Genomic DNA, 20,638 nt, shown 5'->3' on the forward strand with positions numbered 1-20,638 from the left:
TTCCCCCCCATTTCCTTGCAAACAGAGAACTGCTTTGAAACCCTCTGTCCTGGTGCCTTGGATCTGGCTTCCTCAGCAGGAAGGAGAAAGGCAGGCCCTGTGTCCGATAAAATAACGCTGTGGCATGTCTAAAGGAAGGTCCGGAAGCACGGGCAGTACCCTTGGGTCTGCCTCTAACTTATCTGTGCTGGCAGATCTCTGGGTTCGTTCTCCTCTGTGAAGTGAGGGCCTAATGGTCTCTCATCGTCTCAGATTCTGAGTTCCATGGCCTGGAACTAGAGCATCACCATATGCACCTTTCTATGAGACTAATACTTGCAGGATCCCCTTTGCTGGCAGAAGAGGCAAGCCTGTTGATCTCTCTCAGGTCTGTGACCACATAACCTCCCCTTGTGGTGAAGGAACACAGGCAGCAGAGCCGGTGGGCCTTCAGCAGCCATAGCGAGTACACCGTGTGCACATCCCACTCGGCCTCCACACCTGCTGACGCAGGAAGACCGAGGCTGACTGGGACTCGCTGCTGGTGCAGCACCTTCCAGCTTGAGACCCTGGGCACATCACTTCACCCCAAGTTTACTCCATCTGAAAGATGGGGTAATAAAACTGAATCCAGGGGGTCGTGGCTTGGGAGTGCACATCGAGTGCTGACAGGTGCACAGCAGACAGGTGCTCGGTGCTGCCAGCTCATCTCTTCTGGCTTCCTAGGACCCTTGGCTCACCCCTTCCCTGTTCCCGGCCTTGGGAGTATCTGATAACCCAGTGTGAGATGGTGAGGATTCAGTGTATTTGACCTGGGAGGGACACTACAAGGACTTCCAGTGAGGCCTGGTAGACGGTCGTGAAAGCTGTCCGCCCTCATTTTCCCTTAAGTGCCAAGTCAAAGAGTGGGAAGCTGCCCCAGCCTCAGAGCTTGCAGAGGTCAGAGGTCAGCGTGGAGGCTGCAGCCTGCTGGTTTTCGTTGTGCAGAGATCATGTGGTCACACCGAGCGCCTGGTGGCCTGGGTCTTTTCCCTGCTCTTCCTTGGTAGGCACTTTCCCCCAGGGAACTTGTCCAGCTTAGCAGCTCCCTGGATGCGCTGGGGCAGGGCAGCTCAGAGTAAGTGGGTGGACGGTCGGACAGGTGGCAAGGGGTCAGGCCCATCTCAGAGTCCGAGGACGAGCTAGCTGACACTGTGGCCTCATAGGTCATTTGCCTTCCCACCTTACCCCCCAGCCCCTCTAGGTACCAGGCCACCTGTGAGGTCAAGACCTACAGGATGCCTCCTGCCACATCCGGGCCCGCCTCCCGCTTCCCAGCCTTCTGCAGCCTTCCCTCCCCCCTTTCCAGGGCTGCTAATCTCTTGCCCCATTATGTCTTCCACATCTCTCCCTCTTGAACCCGTATCACTGATCTCCCCACCCCACCTCCTGCTGCCAGTGTTACCCCCTCCCCTAGCTGGAGAATCCCCAAGTCCAGTTCTGAAGGTCTCTCACAGTTGCCCAGCGATGCTCCATTGGTAGCTCCCCCCACCCCCCATCTCTCTGTTTCCCACGCAGGTCATTTGAGCAGCTCATCCGCGAACATGGATGTGGAACATACCTGTAGGGGCCACTGGCCAAGGAGGGGACCCAGACTCGACTCAGGGTGCCCATTTGTTTTGCACCCAACCTGGGAACAGATGGGCTACCTAATGGTTGCCCTCCACATACTCCACTCCTGAATTTGCTAGCTAGTGAAGCCTGCTGGGCATGCTTGGGGATCAGGCTAGGCTGCCAGTCTGAGCCCGGGTGTCTGAGGTGTCCACATAGGAGCACTGGGTGTGGGATGTTTGGCTGCCTTGACACTGATGGGCCAGTCGAGCCCGCTCTTATCTTCACCATGTCTTAACCTGGTGGCCTCTGAGCCTGATGCTGACCTCAGGAACCAGAGGTTGTGGACATAGAGCTGCTGGCGCAGCACTTGGCTTGTAGTAGCCAGAGTTTCTGAGGTCACCTCAGATCTGTCCACCACGCCCTGCTGGTCTGCTGGTTTTCCACTAGCAGACTGCTGTCTACCAGGTCCTGTTCCAGACCCTTTACGTATTAGCTTATTTAAACCACGTACCAGGGCTGGGGACGTAGCTCAGTGGTTGAGTGCTTGCCTAGCACGTGAAAAGTGCCCTGGTTCATCCCCACTCTGGCGGGGAGTGCGGGATTAAATGACTGACCGCACACCACAAGGTCAGTCTTCATTTCACAGTTGAGGAAGCAGACGCTTGTTTCATGGTTGGTCACAGCCTCATAGATAATTGCTAAGTAGTGGGGTCGGGGTCCCCAGGCCAGGCGACTCTGAAGCCTGTCCTTCTCCAGCCTCCCCCTCTGGACCCACAGCCCCTCCAGGAATAGCTTTCTCCTTGGTCGGCAGGTCACCAGCGAACTGCTGACTCGGAACGCGGGTATCTTCACAATAATTAGTGCCAGCAAGAAGTTATTCAGTCTTTGTAGGACGTAGTTTCCCCTTTCCCCGCTGCAGGGTGTCCTGTTCTGGCCTTCCATCCTTAAAGATGAAGTGCTGATGGAGATGAAGGCGTCTGTGGTAATGACATGGGACCCCGAATCCAGGTGCCACTCCATGGTAAACCCCGTGGGGGTGGGGGCACACCCAGAGGCTTTGCATTGCATGTGGAAAGGAGTCTGGGAGTTCAGAGGCACAGGGTGAAGGGTGTCTGCCCAGTGAATCCACCCTCCTCCTTTTTTGGGTCATTAGACCCCATCAAGCCTGACACTTTCTTCACTGACTAGGCGGTTTGCCGTTGCCCCTTTGCCACCTCTGTTACTACCTTTCTGGGCCTGTTGAGCTCACAATTAAGGCTCATGAGAGAGCCTGTCAATCACGACACACACACGTCCTGCCTCAGAGGCCTCAAGGAGGCCAGAGTGGCCCCCATGGCAGGGGCTGTCCAGCCCTGGCACCCCTGGAATTGGTCTCTTTCCACATGTTTACTGGCCACATTTTGGATGCCTCCCGAGCAGCTCTCAACCCAGGCCACCAGGACCTGTGGCCCATTGCCATTTTTGTAACTGAAGGCTTCAGGTTCAGGTAGTAGTGGTGGGAGTTTTGTCCTGTGGAGGTTCTGCATGAAGATCTGACAGCAGGCCGCTCCCAGGAGAGGTCCTGAGCCAAGAACAGAGGAGGTTTGTCCACGGTCTCCCTCTCCCCTCTTTCTGGAATCTGTCCGACACCTAATTACTGTGGACTAGAAGCTGAAATCACACTCCTGGTTCAAAACAAAACCCCTTAGGAGCCTTGCCCCAGGCTGGAAACGAGGACCCTTCGTCAGGTGGATTCCCCCTCTTTCTGACTGTGGGACGAGACTCGGGTGGATGTGTTACTGTGGCTTCTTGCTCTTTCACCCACGTTTTTATACCTGCTGCACCAGCCTTCCTGCTTCCATACCACTTGTGCCAGGGGCAGCCATCTTCCCAAACTGAGTCGCTCAGAGGGCTTGGTGTAGGGCCCCAAATGACTGGCTCCTGAGCCCCCTTGGAAGATGGTAACGCTTGTCCACGTCCCTGACCCCAACACACTGCCTGGCCACATGCCAACCTCAAACCAGTCTAGTCGCCCCACACTTTGGGAGGAGGGGTATCTGCGCTGAGCTTCCCAGGCTGTTTGAGGACCCGGATGCCTCGTGTAACTGGGCTATGGCTCTGGAGACCTCTGCCCCCAGGTGGCAGTACATGGCTGGGCCCTGAGCTGGGTCCTTATCTACAGAATGGAAGGATGCAGGCCTTCCTTGTTCCCAGAGGGGCCATTGTGAGCCCTGAAGGAAGCTGCCCTGGCGCAGCAGTGCTGCCTCCTGTGGTGGGGACAGAAGTGCTGGGAGCTTGGCTGGCAGGTTTGCGTGAGGGGGGCGGGGGGGGGGTGTTGGGGGGAGCCCAGCGGGGCAGCACGAGCAGCATGTCTGTTCCGCTGGCCTTACAGGCCCTCTTGAGCCTCTGATGCACCCGCCATTGGCTTTGATCTCCCTGGGCCTAGGCCTCTGGCTCTGCCTGCGGTTGCCCTCCCAGTGCCTGTCGCCGCCTCTGCAGCTCTGTGCAAGGAGGTGCTGTCTGGAGGGACTGAAGCCCTTGATTTGCCCTCTTTTCCAAACTTCTAGATTTGGACAGAGGAAAAGTGTGGAGGGTGCAGGCCTTTGTTCCCAATCCTGTTGCCTCTGTAATCTAAGATATGGTTACCCCTTTCATATCTGGGGGGTGGGGGCATGTGTTGCACAAGGTGCTTTCAAGAATAGAGCTAAATTAACCATTTTAAAGAGAGTGCACCAGGGATTTCACTGAACGTGGTCATATCCCAGAAAGAAAAAGATCATAAGGGTGTGTCAGCTACTTGGGGAAAACCACTGCTTCCATTTCTGCCAGCTGGGGGACAGACAGGGGAGATGTCCCCTCAGGACTTGCCGAGCAGGGGGAGATAGAATTTTTGTGTGCCATTACAGATCATCTGCCATGTGTGGGATATCAAGACTCACTGGAAATAACATGTGGGAATGCCCCGTAGCACACAGCACAAAGTCCCGCACGCAGATGTGTGAGGCTGGTTGGTCTCCCCGAGCTCCTTGTCTGCCTTAAGACGTCACACAGCTCTCCTGCATGCCATCTGCAGTGCCCGAGGAGAGTCTCCAGCCTGGCTGCTCCCAGGCCAGGCGGTCCTCCTGCTTCCTGAGCGATCACCTGGGCTGCTGAAAGGTGGCAGGGCAAGGACTTGTGCCCCGTTCTTGGCAGGAGTGCCCAGCAGAGCCTGACTTGTGGACTGCCTGTTGGTTTCCACATTCTTTCCGTTCTGGATTTGCCCACGCTCCATGGGTTTGCAAATCTTTCCCCAATTAAAAGGCCTCCCAGCTGTGTGTGCAGGGCGCTTCTGCCTCCCGTCTCTGCCCTTCTGTGTTTGTGTTTAAAATTCCATCTTTCCAGCATGTTTACCACTCAGCAAGTCTCCTTGAAAACCCCCACTTTTGTTTGGAGCAAGTTTTTTTCCCTTTGGTTTTTATTCTGCTTATGTGTGGGAAATTTAAGTTTGAGGAATTCATCTCGTTGCTGCATTGTGAGGTGGCTGGGGGTGCTCCATGTGTCCCTGCTGTCTCAGCTGGCATTGAGGAGCCTTTAAATGGACATGGAACCAGACTAGCATTTTGGCAAATGAGCAAGAGAGCTTACCCTTTAGTTCGTGGGCAGCGGCAGAAGGGATCTGTTAGGAAGGAGTCGCTAGGAACAGGTGAGAATCGGGGTGAGCAGCAGGAGGCCACCGTGCCCCAAGGTGAGGAAGGTCCCGTTCTCGTCACCGAAGCCAGGGTTCACCTGCAGTGCACACAGAGCCGCCTTGAGCCCCGCTGGTGGAGTCTGCTCAGGCAGGGTCTGCCCGGCTTCGGTTCAGGAACTTCATGGAACCTCTTGCTCTTGGAAACCAAAGGAACCGTGTGTGGCTTCAGCTGAGGAGCGGCTGGCAAATACTCCTTTTGGCTGGGTTCTGTCTCTGGTTGGTGAGGAACATGGAGAGAGCTCCATTTCCCAGGGACCAGGGGGCAGGCAGCATTTCCTCCCCAGAGCTGCCAGTGAGCCACCATCTTCCAGGTGGGCAGGCACCGGCCCTGGGTGGGGAGGGCCTGGGTCCCCTTGAATACATCTGGGTTTGGAAACAGGTTAAAAATATGTGGGGAGAGCGTGGCACACTGCCTGCCTTCCCTGGTGTTGAACCAGGCCCTGAGCCTCTGTCCATGGGGGCTGGAGCTGGACTGTCTGACAGGAGCCCAGGGCTTCTGGTGGCTCCCTCCTACCCGAAAAGCCGACATGCTGACTGCCAATGACTGGGTGCACCAAGGGCATCCTGGAATTGATAAAGACTTGTGCTGTGGGCAGTAGGAAGACCAGGCCTCCCTTTAGAAAGAAGGATTGACAGTGGGGACTTGGGACCAGGGGCTGGGCAGCAGATCTGTCCTGGAGCAGAGAGAAGGGGGGGTGGTGTGGATTTGTGTACCAACCTCGAAACTTTCCAAGAGGCTTTTTTACTGATGTTCGGGAGCTTAGGTGGTCACAAACCTCCCCTCCTTCCCCACCCTAGGAACAGTTCCCTGCAGTGCTAGTGCCCGTGTCCCACTGCTGGGAGCAGAGGGCAGTCATCCCAGACCTCACAGCGCCGTGTGGGGTAGAGCTTTCATTTTAGGAAGAGTATCATAAACTTCTGATCAGCTCTTAAAGCCACATCCTGGGGGATTGAGAACGATAATAAGTAAATTATCTAAATCTTGACCATGATTTGTGGGATCCCAAACTGAAGTGAGCCTTGCTGATCACCTCAGTTAGTGGACCCTTCTTTTCAAACAACCCTAGGCCTGGTCAGGGTCTCAGAAAGGTGTGGGCCTGGCTTCCTCCCCGCTCCTGCCAGCCTGCGCCACCACTGTGTGCTCACAGCCACAGCACATTCCTCTCCCTCCGCTTCAGAGAACCTAAAACCCATCTTGCTCTGTTCATTTCATACACAAGGAAACTGGGGGGCTGGGGCTTGTCCAGTGTTGTGAGGTTTCCTGGCAGAGCCAGCTCTGGTGTCTCAGCCACAGGTAAGACACAGAGACTTCCTGTGACACCAGTTTACTCCCGTGCTGCAGTCCTGAGTCATCAGGGTGAACAGTCAGGTGGCTGCAACTGAAAGTGAAGAGGAAGATGACCCTGCCTGGCCACTCCCACTGTCCCAGAGCTGGCCACATGGCACACTGCCACCTCCCCTGCGTGAGCTCAGTTCCCCGCATAGCCCTGTGCTCTCGGGTCTGGGCTGGCCTACCTGGAACAGCCTTCTCTCTTGACTTACCCTCCCCGTAAAATACCAGCTCTGTGAAGATAAAATTCATGTGCCGTCAAACACAGTTTGAGGGGCACAGCCAGTGGGGTCATGGTGTCTCCACGGGTCGTGGGTGTTCAGGTTCTCCCTGCCCTTCTTGACTGGCAGGCGCTCCTCCCGCACCCTGTGCCCATGGGCATGCTCTGTGGCTGCACTGCTGTAGCGCAGCTTGGGTGTGAGCTTCCAGGACACCCCTGCACCTGCGCCACCTCCAGAGCAGCTCCCCGGGCTGGGACCGCGTCCACCCCCACACCCAGCACCTTCCTCCTCTCTCTCCGGAGCACTTGTGATTGTTGACACTCCACTTGTGTCCCTCTTTCGCCTTAGACTGGGAGCTCTTTGGGGTGGGGACACTGACTTTATTTTTAATCCCTAGTAAATGTAAGTGGAATTTTTTCTTGAGCTACAAATTTGGGTTTTACTTCCTAATGAGCCAGAGTGAAGACACAGAGGAGCCCTTGGTGCTAGAGGTAGGGACACATGACTTGCCCCTGAGTGGAGTTCACTGCATCCCCAGCAGGAAGAATTATGGATGTTTTCTTTGTCTGATAACCGCAGATGAGCCACAGGTGATCTTAGGGAAAGGACAAGACCCAGGGAGACACCTTCCAGGGGGGAATCCAGCGTGGGATGTTGTGTCCAGCTGGGACAGTTCTGTGCTGAGGAGGGAGGACAGCCACCCACCTGTTCCCTGCTTGCCTCTGTGCCTGCTTCCACCAGACTTGGGCACAGATGCACACACAGTTCTGCTGGGAAGGAAGCAGAGATCTTGCTGGAATGTGGAAGGCTGTCGTCATTTAGAAGTCCATGGTCTTGTTCCTAGTAAGGAGGACAGGGATAGTCCCAGGAGGCTCGGGGGACAGTCCCTTCCTGCCTGCCTGCTGTGGGTGGCTGCAGGCAGTCCCCAGCACTGTCAGACCACCTACGTCCTCTTTGGGAACTCAAAGGTGCTTGGGTATCGTGCTTTGTCCTCAGACACCATCCATAGTTCTTAGTAAAGGCACAGACACCTTAGAAAGGCCCATGGCTTCTTCCCCCTCAGGCGGCGACCCACCCCTGCCCAGGAAATAGTTAACTTAATTGTGCTCCAATTCCTGGGCTGTCCCCGGGGAAGCCGAGGTCTGACCGTGGACAGCAGGAGCTTCGTGTGGACCACTCCAGTACACAGATTTTAATTTCTCCTTTCAGTCTGTGTTCCCTGTGTCCTGCCCACTCTTGACCCTTCCTTCAGAAAGCTGTTCTAACCTCTTATTCCAGTCTTGGGTGTGAATGGCTGGAACTGAGCCCAAGGGTTTGGCCTGTTTATTTAATTTATCTCAGGGATGGTTTGGGGCACCTGCCTGAGAAAGGTGGAGGGGGCTTGATTATTTCTTGAGAAAGTTCTTGGTTGTTAATGCCTCGTGAAAAACTCATTTCTAAGTAGAGTAAAAGATTTGTTGGCCCAAAACGATTTCCCGGTGTTGGCTCTGTTGACCAGCTTTATTTGTGTGGGACCCTCAGTCACAGAGCCCCAGCCCACGACTATGCCCCCCAGGAGCAAGATGGCCCTGCCAGGTGTGCTGCGAGGCCACCTCAGAGCCAGGCTCAAGACGAGTGCACTTGCTGATTTCTCTGAAGTGGGGAAATTGCCTTTTACACTTAACAAGATTCTAAGTAATGGTGTGTCTCACAAGTCACAGTCCTCAAATGAAGAGTAGGGCCTGAACTTCGTACTCACAGATGAGCATCCCCAGAGCCCCGCGGTGCCCTGTGAGGGTGGAGGCTGGGCCCAAGGAGCCGGGGCGCCCCTGCTGCATGGCCCAGGTGCACCCCGGGGGCCAGGGGCCTGTTTCTTGCCAGGTTCTGCTCAGTGGTGGGTATGTGCCCCTGCCCACATCCTGGAGAGCCCAGCCCTGCTTCCTACAGCCCCCGGCTTGCTCCAGTCTGCTCTAGTTGTACCCCCCACAGAGGCAGCTCTGGTCTTCAAAGTCCCGCAGTGCCACCCCACCCCACATACATTCCCTTTTTCTCTGGTCCTCTGAGCCCAGCTGGGGTGGGAGCCCCTTGCCTTGTGGGCCCAGAGGGTCCCGCACTTTGGAAGAGCTGGGTGGAGTTCAGAGTCAAGGTCTTGGTCCTCGCCACCTGGGGAGAGCTGGGCTGGCATCCACCCTGCTCAGAGCCATCACCCGCGACTGAGAGGGTGCCGTCTGCCCTACCTCAGCAGGTGCTGGATTCCACCTGCAGCACCTGCCCGTGTGGCTGTCATCCCACGTGATGGGCTTCTGTGCCTGGGACCCCCGCTGACTCAGGCCCCCCACTTCCTGGATCACTTGGCATATCTGCTTCCCAGCCCAGGCAAGTCTTGACCTCTGGGTCCACAGACAGGCCAGGGTGGCCAGGCCTGCAGGCCCTTTCACAGCAGCTTTGGGGGAAATTGGTCACAACCTCCGGACAGTTCACAGGAACACTCGCTTCTGTGGCAGCATTTCTGCCTCAGACTCAGGTGCTTGTAACCAGCCCGAGTCTCCTTCCCACTGAGCAGTGGCACGGGCGTCTCCTACCCACCCCCGTGATGGTGCCCACGAGCCGGCTGGTGAGGGGCCCCCCACGTCCTCTACCCCTGGGTGGGAGCAGCCAGACTGTGGCTGGGAGGCCGAGCCCAGCGGCCGGCCGCTCTGCCCTGTGTTCCCTTCCTCCTCCAGCTCCCACTGCAGGGTGCTGCACACTCTCCCGCCCGGAGGGCCATTCCTGCGCAGAGATGGTGGGCCCCTCCTCCTGGAGCACCCCTTATTTCCTCCCTGTCAGGCTGTCATTCATGTAACCCCTGCCACCTCCTAGGTCATTGGGGACATCGGTATCCTCGGGTTCATCCCGCACTCGCCACCCTGAGATGTCTGTTGGACCTGTGCCTGCATGTCCACCTTGTCTGTGGCAGAATCCTGGGACTGAATTTGTCTTTGAGGCTGGTGTTGTGACACCCCCTCCAGTCCCTGGGATGTGGGAGGGTTACATTCCACCAGGAGGTGGCAACCGGGGTTTGATTTTACACCGAGTGTTGTTTCTGATACTGGTGTGTGTGCCTCTAGGAACACTCTGGTGACTTTATTTTTAACACAAGGTAAGTAAGTTTGAGGACTTGGGAAAAAAATGAGACTAAGCTGTAAACAGAGCCCTCTGCTGGCCAGCGGAGTCCCTGCAGCCTTCAAAGCTAAGACAGCTGTTCACCTGGGGCCCTGGGACCCTCTGCCCATGGCTTCACCAGGTTACTCACCTGAGCGTCACCAAGTGAATGGGGCTGTTTTCGATTCTTATCTCTCAGGTGGCTCTCGACCAATGGCCGATCAATGACCATTTTTTTAAAAAACGAAGATACTGGGTGTACTTCTTAGAGACGACTCCATTGGTCGGATTATCCGTGGAGCTGAGTGGGTCTGGCTTTTGTGCCTTTTTGTTTTTTTTAAAGGGTTCATCTCAAGTTTCTTTTTTCTGGTTGAACAATTTTTTTCAACATTAATAACTAATGGAGAAGAGGAAGAGGCAAAGTAGAACCATATGGCAGCACAGACACAGCCTTCCTTGTGGCCGGAAGCTTCTGATTTGTATCTCCTTTCATGTGATCAGCTCTTGGGTTAGATAGTTTGTGCAAAAGAAGAATGATTTTTTTTCAATCCAGCTGGACTGCATCTCTCATGTCCTTTCCAAGCTTGGCTGGTAGCTGTGACTTTGGGTGACTTCTCTGTGGCCCTCGTTTCCCCTGCTTTACAATAGGACCTGTGTAGAGCGGTCTGCAGGCTGGAGGGAGTGGGCGCAGGGAAACGTCAGCTCTGTGCCTGGCACTCGGCTTCTGCTTCTTGTTATTGTTTTGGAGATGGGATCTCACCATTGTCCAGGCTGAATTTGAACCTGTAGCCTCAAGCCATCCTTGCGCCTACCTCCTGAGTAGCTGGGTCTACTGGCGCATACTAGATAAATGCAGCATTCTTTTAAAAATATTTTGCGGTGCTGGGGATTGAACCCAGGCAAGTGCTCTCCCCCTGAGCCACACCCCAGCCGTGCTCATTGTCAGGAAGTGTCATGGAGGCCTGCCCTCTTGCTCGCCTTTTGCCTTCTGGCTTCTTCCTCCTTAGCCCTTGCTTGCTCTATCCCCATCCCCCTGTCATTCCAAGGCCCCGCCCCAGGTATCAGGAAGCTAGGTGGGCATGCCAGTGGCGAGGCTGTGATGGCCCTGCCCCCTTGGGTGTGTCCGTGATCCCTGGTGGCAGTGAAATAGACCCAGCCCTGGACTTGCCCTCCAGAAAGACAGTGGGCACTGTCTGGCCAGCGTGGTGCCGTCCAGCAGCCTGGGTCAGCCTGATGCCTTTGGTGTTTCCTGACTGTTCCTTACAAAGGCCAGGAAGCAGTTCAGAGGGGCGCTTTGGAGAGCAGCCCAGCCAGAGCCCTGCACACCCAAGTGTGGACAGTCAACTTTGCTTGGACCTGTTCTTTTCAGTTAAATCACTGTAGAAACTCTGGGTCCATGACACACACTGTGATTTCTTCCGCCGTACTAAGCCTGCCACAGTGGAGGGTGGGGTAAGCCTGGAGAAAGAGTTGTTCGTGGTGGACTAGATGACAGGGGGGTAAACTGCCATCGTCTGGTTCCCAGTGATACCTCAGACCACAGGGGGATCATCCACCCCCGGGGAATAAACACAGACTGAACACTGGGGCCGCATGTGGGGCATCAGGGTCTGCAGAGCCTGCCTTGGCTTCTGTGGACGCAGAATCAGCTGAGGATGAAACGTGAGAGGCACTGGGCAGGAGAAGAGTGCCTGCCCACGGCAGCGAGGGGAAAGCCACCCGGGAGCAAGAGGGTCCCTGCAGGCGGCCTGGTGGAGAAGTTGGAGCCTGGGCTGGGTCAGTGACACTGGGGTTCAAGAGGCAAGGGGCTAGGTCGCCAGATTAGCAAATAAAATACATGTCCCATATGACATTTGGGACATCAGGTTAAAGTATTCATGTGTATCTGAAATTCAGATTTAAACTGGCCGTCCTGTGTTCTATGCATCAGACCTTAATGGGGGAGGGTCTTTAGGTGGCAGGCGCATGTGCACACCTGTACCATTGAGTGAGCAGTGAGTGGGCCGGTGTTTGGCCAGAGCGGAGGGAGGGCAGATCGTAGGGCAGGACTGGAAGTTGGTGCCAGGTCATGATGGTGCACCTTTGGGTACCTGCTCTGGCACATATCTGTGGGCACACCACAGGTTCACACTTTCTCTTCCCCGCAATGATGATAGCATCGTTATTCAGAGCAGGAAAAGAAACGGGACTGGTAGCAATGGAACACCAAAACGTGGCCCAGCTTGAGCGTTTATGCTAGAAGTGATACCGTGTGGATGGAGAAGAGCCAGCGTCCTTTTGATAGTGGGGCAGATCATAAGCCATTCATGAGCCCCGGGCCTTTTCTGTGTACTGCCACAATCTGGGGGGTTTGTGTAAATGTCTGTTATGTCTGAGATTTGTCTGAACCTGGCTGTGGACTCTCAAAAGCCTAGGCTCAGATCTTCAGGGGTGGTTAGTCTCTGGTGTGGCTCACACTGTGTTTGACGAGTTCATAAGCCGAGCAGAGGCCAGAGCCCAGGTCTATGAGTTCTCAAATCTTTGCACCATTGCTGTGGCTGTACCAGGTCAGGTATTTAAAATGCCAGAGTTGATCCACGCACGGCAGCATGCACCTGTAGTCCCAGCTACTCTGGAGGCCAAGGCAGGAGGATCATCTGATCTTGGGAGTTTGAGGCCAGCCTGGACAACATAGCAAGACCCTATCCCTTTAAAAACAAAACCAAACCACCAGCACCTGGGCACAGTGACTCATGCCTGTAATCCCAGCTGCTTAGGAGGCTGAGGCGGAGGATCATGAGTTCGATGCCAGTCTGGGCAACTCGGTGCGACTCTGTCTTTAAAACCTACACCCGGGTCCGCTGGCCCCCGCCCCAGCCCCCGGAGCTTCAGTGAAGGCTCCTCTCTGCTGCTGTCCCGCTGGGTCAGGCCTGAGGATGCCCAGCTAGAACCACGGGTGGAATCGGTTGTTGACATCCATCAAAATTTTAATTCTTTTTTAATTTTTTTAGTTGTACATGGACGCAGTACCTTTGTTTTATTTATTGTTATGTGGTGCTGAGGATCGAACCCAGGGCCTCGCATGTGCTAGGTGAGCGCTCTGCCACTGAGCCACCACCCCAGCCCCCAAATTCTTGACAAGTAAATTTTAGTTCTTTGGTGTGCCGTCTATTAATTTAAAAATAAAGCCAGTCAGAGCTTAGGAGGCCGCGTGTGGTAGAGCTCCTCCCGCTGCCTGCCTGCCCGTCTCCCCCTGTGCCCGTGTCACATATAGTGTGGGCCCTGGGAGCACAGCAGTGAACAAACCCGCAGTCCTTGCCCAGGTGGAAGTTACAGCCCAGTGAGGGAGACCAAAAAAGAAAGACCAATAAACAAGTAGTTTGAGTTCGTATAAACGTTAGGAAGACATTGCTGAAGTACCTTTCGTGGCTTCCCTCTTGGGTGGGAGTGGAATCAGCCTCTTCTATGCCAAATCCCATGTCTTGTCGCCTCAGTGGGGAGAAGGGGGACGGCCGCCTCTGGCAGAACCGGGTGAGGAAGCAGCCAGGGGTGGAGCGGAGGGACGGCTTCTGCCACGGTCGAGGCTGGTGTTGCCATCTAAGGATGGCAGCCAGGGAGGGCAGGGGTATGCCCTGTGTGCTCACCCCTATGACCGCCACCGTCCTGAGGACTGTGAGCCTCTGAGTCACCCTGTGGTCTCAGTGGGAAAGTACATTCAGTGACTTGCCCGGGAGGGAGGCCTCTGTTCGGTGGTGGAGTCGGAGGCCTGTCCCCAGGGCCTCAGCCTGGTGGAGTGACCGCAGTTCCAGGCACCAGCTGGGGCCCCAGGGGAAGGAAGCTTGGGCTCCAGCCTGTGGTGCAAATGGGGATATTAGGTTCGGGCTGTGACATGACAGGTGGACACCTGTGGTGGTTTTGCTGGCCCTGGGACAGAACAGCCAGCCCCCCCTCCAGACCTGCTCCTCTGAGGGAAGCTGTTAGACACCCCCTCCGCAGCCAGGACTTCGCAGGCCGAGGGCTTTGTAGCCATAGCTGAGCAGCAGCGGGCCTGTGGGGGTGCTGTTGGTGCCTTTGGCATGTCGTCCTTCCCCTTAGAATTCAGGGGTACAGAGTGGGAGGAGCAGGGACTTTGGAGTCACGTAGCCCTGGATTTAGTTTCTGCCTCCACCCCTTACTTGTGTGGCCCTTGGGCAACTTAATGATTCTGGGCCTCAGTGCTCTAGTCCATAAAATGGGGGTGACATACACACTTCACAGCACGAGTGTGAGATTTCAAGTATGCAGAGCACCAGCATGGTGTGTGGCACGCCTGGCACCTGGAAGTGGCAGTAGGGGGATGTTGTCTCCAGACTTGACCTTGAAAGTCACGCCGTGTCATCAAGGCTGGAATCCCTATGAACCTCAGGGCAGGCTCCTGGCCTCCAGTTTTGCCAGGTAGTGCTTTGCACTCTGGATTTTAATGTACCTCGGTGTGGCTGGTGGCCCGAGGCCGGTTGTCTCAGGTGGCAGTAGTCATGGCCTGTCTTCAGGGGGCAGGGCCTTCAGGAGGAGCACGGGAACCACCTGCTGTCGGTGGCTCTGCTGCTTGTCTGTGCCCCAGGGTTCCACTTTTTCACTGGGAAGGGTCCTGGATGCAGGGTCATGGTCATCGTTACCACTGCGTGGTAAGTGACACGGTGAACCCCCACAAGCCCACCTCTGAAACGAACCTGAAGGAAGCTGGCTCTGCCCAGCAAAGTGCTGCCCCCCAACCCCCACCCCCAGAAAATTTGGGTGGAAATGGATGTTTGGGTTGGAGGGACAGCCAGCGGCCTCCGCACCAGCAAGGCCCTGGTCAGAATCGGCAGCACGTGCCCTGAGGTTCCTTCCTGCCTGGCCCCGGCCATGGGGTTGTCCTCAGATGAGCCAGCTGCAACTCCGCCGTAGGAGGCCACTGCGAAGCCACCTTCCCACAGCTAGGACTGACTGCAGGAGCCCGTCGGTGGTGCTTGGCCAGGCGCCCGGAAAGTGTTGGAAACCCCAGCCAGCACGGCCCGTGGGAGTGCTCCAGCAGCCGGGGCTGCTCCTCTCCGCGTTCTTTGGATTCCTGTGTGTTTGAAATGTTTACCTTCTTCTCAGGACTTGAGCTTGTGCTTTGCCCACCAGAGACCAATACCACGCAGCCACACGCTGCACTTCCTAGACCACCCGGTGACCCGGTAATTAAAGCTGCACAGGGCTTGTAGAAGGAGGTCTGTGTTGGAAATCACGCTCCACTGTAATTCAAGAGCAGGTTTCTTTATAGAGGGACACAGTTGGTTTCAGGCACATGTGGAAAAGAAAAAAAAAACAGGCCTGTAATTTTGGCAGGGCACCAAGGGCCAGATGTTAAACGTACTGACCACAAGATGGCTACGGTTATTGCTCTCCCACCTGAATTCAAAGTATTATTTTAACCACTGTTGCTGTCTGTTCCTTTCTTTCTGCCAGGTCCCCAGCCTATGTGAAGATCTCCTGTCTTCTGTTGACCAGCCACTGAAAATTGCCAGAGACAAGGTGGTGGGAAAGGATTACCTATTGTGTGACTACAACAGAGATGGGGACTCTTATAGGTGAGCTTACACCCAGGAGTGCCACAGGGCCTCCATCGCCACCTGCTGCTACAGCTCAGAACCCTGGACTCCACCTGGCTGGCTGGGGCCCAGCCACCCCTCTCTCTGTCTGTCTTTCTGTCCTCTTATTTCCTCTCTTCCTTCTCCCTCCCCCCTCCCTGGCTCCGTCTGGCTCTTCATCCTCTCAACAAGCAGGTGTGTGCAGAGTGCCTCTGTGATCGCCTCACGACTCTCACAGTCTGATGGGAGAGGGGTGGTGTGCAGGTGATGGGTGCCCTGAACTTGGGGTCCGTGTTTAAGGGATCCAGCTCTGTCAGATACGCACCTCTCCCTCCTCTTCCCACCACCAAGCTCTGGGCTCTAAATAGCCAAGTTGACATTAGCCCCTGTCCTGGGAGACACAGGCAGCCTCTGGTGACTCTGTGGGTTGACCCTGTAGCCTGTCCAGAGATTGGAGGTGGCACAGAGGAAGCCATGGTCAGCTCCAGGAGAATTTGACAGCTCCAGGAGGACTTGTTGAAGGAAGCGGTGAGCTCTAGCCTTCTTTTTGGTTTTTTCAGTGCTGGGGATTGAAACCAGGGCCTCAAAAGCACTCCATCACTGAGCCACATCCCCACCTTTTTTAGTTTTTATTTTGAGAAAGGGGCTAAGTTGCCCAGGCTGGCCTTGAATTTGTGATCCTCCTGCCTCAGCCTTCTGGTTGCCAGGATTGCAGGTGTGCTGCATGCACCACCATGCTTGGCTGATCTGGGTTTTTAAGGGGATGTGGAAGTTATTCCTAAGAGTAGGAATCCCTAACGCAGTCCCGTATCTCCATGCTTCGAGAACGGTGGAGGACACAGTGTGCTGCAGTTTTAGTAGAGACCACCTGGCCTCAGTACTGGGACTTCAGCGTAGTGCTGTTGCTGGAGGGAGTGCCAGGGGTGTAAGTAGAAGCAGGAAGAACGACTTGCAGTCAGCCTGTGTGGGCTCCAGGCCAGCACTGCTCCCCAGGGCACCGGGACTTTGACAAATCAGTTGTTGTCTCTGGGCTGTTTTCTCATCTATAACACAGTAATAGTTTAGTACTCGTGTGTGCAGCAGAACGAGTGGTGGCATCTTTCTCTGAGCATGTCCTGTGCACCAAGCACTGCTCTGAGTCTCTCTCCTGTGGCGTGTGGATCCTAGTGAGGAAGCCAGACAGCACACGCACAAGTAATACAGACTCTGAAATTGCTGCCAAAGAAAGCAGAGGACAAGACGGCTGCAGAGGGAAGACTCACCTGTAAGGAAAGAATTCAGTCACACACAGGTCAGCCGAAGAGCTCTGCTGGCATTAAGGCCCTGGGTGGGGCTGGCAGAGGACCCAGAGGCAGTGAGGGTGGGAGATGAGATCAGAGGCATGGTGGGGCAGGCACACAAGACCTGGAAGGCAGGCCGAGGCTTCTCGGGGAAATCAAAAGAAATAGCACACAAACTGTGGATCAGCGTAGAGCTCATCATATATTTAAAAGGTTTAATTTATATGTATTTCCTTCTTATCTTCAGTGGAAGTGAGTCAGAGTGTCAGTTGGCCTATTTCAGGCTCCTGATGGGGAGCAGGATGCAACTGAGATGGGTGCCATAAGGTGGGCAGAGGGTGGAGAGGGTGAATGTGAAGGGTGGTGCCAGGCTTTGGGCCTGGGCAGTTGGAAAGTGGGGCCACTGTTGCTAGAAAGAAAGACAGCTCAAGCAAGAACAGGTCTGGGGACACTTCATGCTTGATGTGACCTTGGATCGAAGTGGAGATGCCAGATGGGCACACATACACGGTTGAGTTTCCCGAGAGGGTTTGGGGCTGGAGAGAAAACTGTAGACGTCCTGCATAGAGCTGGTGACGTAGCCCTTGGCAGGTAAGTTCACAGCACAGTGTTCAGGGGCAATCCTCGGGAGCCTCCAAGGAGATGGGAGGAACAACCCTTGGAGAGAGACGTCCAGCGGCCGTGGTGGGTGGTCTGAAAGGCCGGGGAGCGTGTGCTCCCTGGCATCTCCTGAGCCCTGGCACTGGGCTCAGAGACTTCCTGGGAGAAGTGGTCCTTGAGCTGAGTCGTTTGATGGTTATGTATGTTTCCACCGCAGAGTCCTGCATAAGGTAGTGTGGGAACCTGTAAAGCATGGGGTGGTGTCCGCTCCCAGCTAGGCTCCAGCCCAGCAGCCCCTCCAGGGTGCCCCCCATGAGGCACCAGTGGGCTCTAGGGAGCTGAGCCTTCATAGAGGCTGTCTTTCCTCTCTCCCCTTCTCAGTTTGAAACTTCAAGGTCTTCTGATTTTTCTCCACACATTTCCATCCTGTGTTTGATCGTTCGCTTAAATAAGATCCTTATGGTGTGGCTGCTGCCAGCAGCGCTGTTTGAAACCTGTTAGCTGAAACAAAAAGCCTTCTCGGGGGGAAATGAAAGGCCTGACTTTTGAAATCTAAGCGTTCCTGTCCATCTGTCTTTTCTCAAATGGCCTCCATTTAAGCTCTTAAATGTGTTCTGAGTGCCCCTTCCACTAAGAATATGCTGGGTAATGTTATGATTTTTCCCCCAGCTACAATTACCCTGGCTCCAGGACTGACGGCTTGAAATGCTGTCGTCTGTGAGCCGCAAGAACTGTGAGCTACAGACCTCTTGAAAATTGCAGGCCCCCGTCTGCAAGAGGATGGGCTCTCATGTCTCCTCACGTTGCCATAGTGGGCAGGTCTTCAGGCCCAGGGACGGTGACAGCCCTTTAACTGTGGGAACACCCAGTCATGAGGAGAGTCTCAGAGGAGCAGGCGGAAGTGGGAGTTCAGGCTCCCACTCAGGCTCTCGCCCGCTGTGCCTCCTAGGGGGACCAGGCCTCGTTTCAGGCGAACAGTGGTGGCACTGACAGCTTCACCTGCACCCTTGTCTCTGAGATCTGATAAGAGGCTTTGAGAGAGGCCTCACAGTGTTCCTTGGCTGGTCCCATCCTGGGCTTCAGCCATGGGCATGCGCAGCCATGCCCAGTTTTGTTTTGTTTTTAGATGCGTGTGTGTCCCTGAGCAGAACAGATAGCCGCTGTCTCTGTTGGCTGGGGGACTGTCTGCAGGGCTCTGCTACAGGGATCTGGCAGCCTTCCCTGAAGCTAATGCAGTGGTGGGTGCTGGAGCAGACATCCCCTGCCCTCTTTCTCAGAGACTCCTGCGGTCCAGGCAGGGCAAGGGCCTCAGTGACAGTGACAGTCCACATCTGGGTGGAGGGAGTGGTCCCATCTGCTTTTCAGGGGAAGAAAGTGCAATTCTTCTATTAATGCTTTTTAACGAGCATGGGGTAGAGGCCAGGCGTGTTCTAGGTGCTGAGAAACCAGTGGAGAACAGAACAGGAGAGGCCTCCCCCTCGGAGCTGGAGCCCAAAAGTCAGCTATTAGATTTAAGCTCATTCAGATGGAGATGCAGCCCCCTGGTATCACCAGCCGCGTTTCCAGTACTTGGAAGCCTTGTGTGGCTCCTGGCTGTCTTGTCGGCCAAGGCCGATATAGAACATTCCCGTCCTCACAGTGGGCTCCATCTGGTGGCAGTTTTCCAAGGATGAACCAGCAAGTCCCAGGACAGGAGCCAGCATATCCACCCAAGCTCAGGAAGGGAGAGGCGCCGTCCCTGTCCAGGCCACCTGGGCCCCGGCTCGTATGTGCACATCCAGTGTGACCGTTAGCTCGTGCTGGTCGTAGGGCTGGTCCTGGGGCAACCACGGAGTTTCCCATTGTGCAGAGTCTCCACCAGCTCTGTGAGCAGGGCGGGATCGGCAGCCCTAAGGCTCTTGCTCTGGGTGGTCAGCAGCTGCTGCCTGGAGACCCTTCTCTTATGGTGCAGCCTCTGAGAAGGCAGCGACTCTGCCTGAGGATGCTTAGTCTAGTTCTGTTTTCAGCAAGATTTGCTGACATAGCTTCCTGGCAGAGCCTCAGTTACCAGGAAGAAAGACTTGTACATAGAATTCCTTTTAACTGGGGCTCAGAGGTGATAACACCTTTCCTTCAGGCATCAGACCCTTCCCACATCGGCAGGTGGACAGCGTGGTTCCTGGTGGCAGGAACATCATGGCATTCCTGCTCAGGAGCTGAGAGGCTTCTCCCCAGCTCCCTCCTGTCGTCTCCTCCTCCTCCTTCCTTCACCTTTCTAATTCCATTCCTCTCAACACCCAACCCTGTGAATGCCACCTGCAGGAACCTTTTCCTTAAGCCCTCCCAGGTCTCTGTCTGACTAAATGCTTTCCTGATGGGGCAGAATACATTCTAAGAAGTGCTGTAAGTCTTTGGACTGGGAAAAGAGAGGCTGGCTCTCATTTCATCCAGTCTTCCTGTGTGAGTAGCCCCTGGGTGCTGGGAAACTGCCTCTGCCACCAGGCAGCACCTGCGCCCAGGTTTTCTAACGTCTGCAGCATTTCCCGGTTGGATCTGACTCTCTTGCCTGCTGCCACCTGACGGCTCTCTTCTTACTACTTACTCTCTTCTTACTACTTACTATGTAAGAAGGTCTTGGGAGCAGTTTATCTAGAGCCGCCAGCAGGTCAGGGAGGAGGGTTTGTCCGTTGATGAACAAAAAGGAAACTTAGTGGGAAGGGAAAAGCTGACAGGTGAGCACTTCCTGTAGGCCAGGCTGCCACCCAGGTTTGACACTGAGAGTCCCTCGCAACATCCCTGTGAAGCAGCCCTGGTACGTGAGGGATGAGGTTCAGACCAAGTAACATGCTGCTGTTACGCAGTTGCAGGGGGGCCTCCCACTCTGGGCCTTTGCTCTGCACACCTCTGGAGAGCCCTCTTGGATGCCAGGGCCTGGAGACATCTTTGCTGTAGGTAATGGCTTTGCCTCTGAAATTTCAGGCAGCTGGGCAATGGCAACTTCTCCCTGGACTGATCAGTGACCACCCCTCCTTTCTTCCCTCCAGGTCACCATGGAGTAACAAGTATGATCCTCCTTTGGAAGATGGGGCCATGCCATCTGCTCGGCTGAGAAAGCTAGAAGTGGAGGCCAACAATGCCTTTGACCAGTACCGAGACCTGTGAGTGCCCCTGCCCTTGCACCTCACTCTCAAGGTTAACAAGTGGCCAGGTCAAGCCGTCTCCCCTGGGTCTTTTGCCTAAGTGAAGGTCAGGACCACCCA

The 20,638-nt window shown here is 55.2% G+C and overlaps 1 protein-coding gene across 2 annotated transcripts in view; it reads left to right on the forward strand.

Annotated features, from left to right (window-relative positions):
* The window catches only part of Capzb (capping actin protein of muscle Z-line subunit beta), a 114,049-nt gene that overhangs the window by 61,256 nt on the left and 32,155 nt on the right, over positions 1-20,638 (forward strand). For both annotated transcript variants that reach the window (XM_046469083.2, XM_046469084.2), the window contains exons 3-4: positions 15,398-15,519; positions 20,423-20,536. In XM_046469083.2, coding sequence (XP_046325039.1) covers positions 15,398-15,519; positions 20,423-20,536 — 236 coding nt within the window. The remainder of the gene's footprint in view (positions 1-15,397; positions 15,520-20,422; positions 20,537-20,638) is intronic.

This window comes from Marmota monax, unplaced genomic scaffold (genome assembly GCF_021218885.2).
Source record: "Marmota monax isolate L192 unplaced genomic scaffold, Marmota_monax_Labrador192_F-V1.1 WCK01_AAM20220418_F8-fsc00008, whole genome shotgun sequence".
NCBI classification, from domain to species: Eukaryota; Metazoa; Chordata; class Mammalia; order Rodentia; family Sciuridae; genus Marmota; species Marmota monax.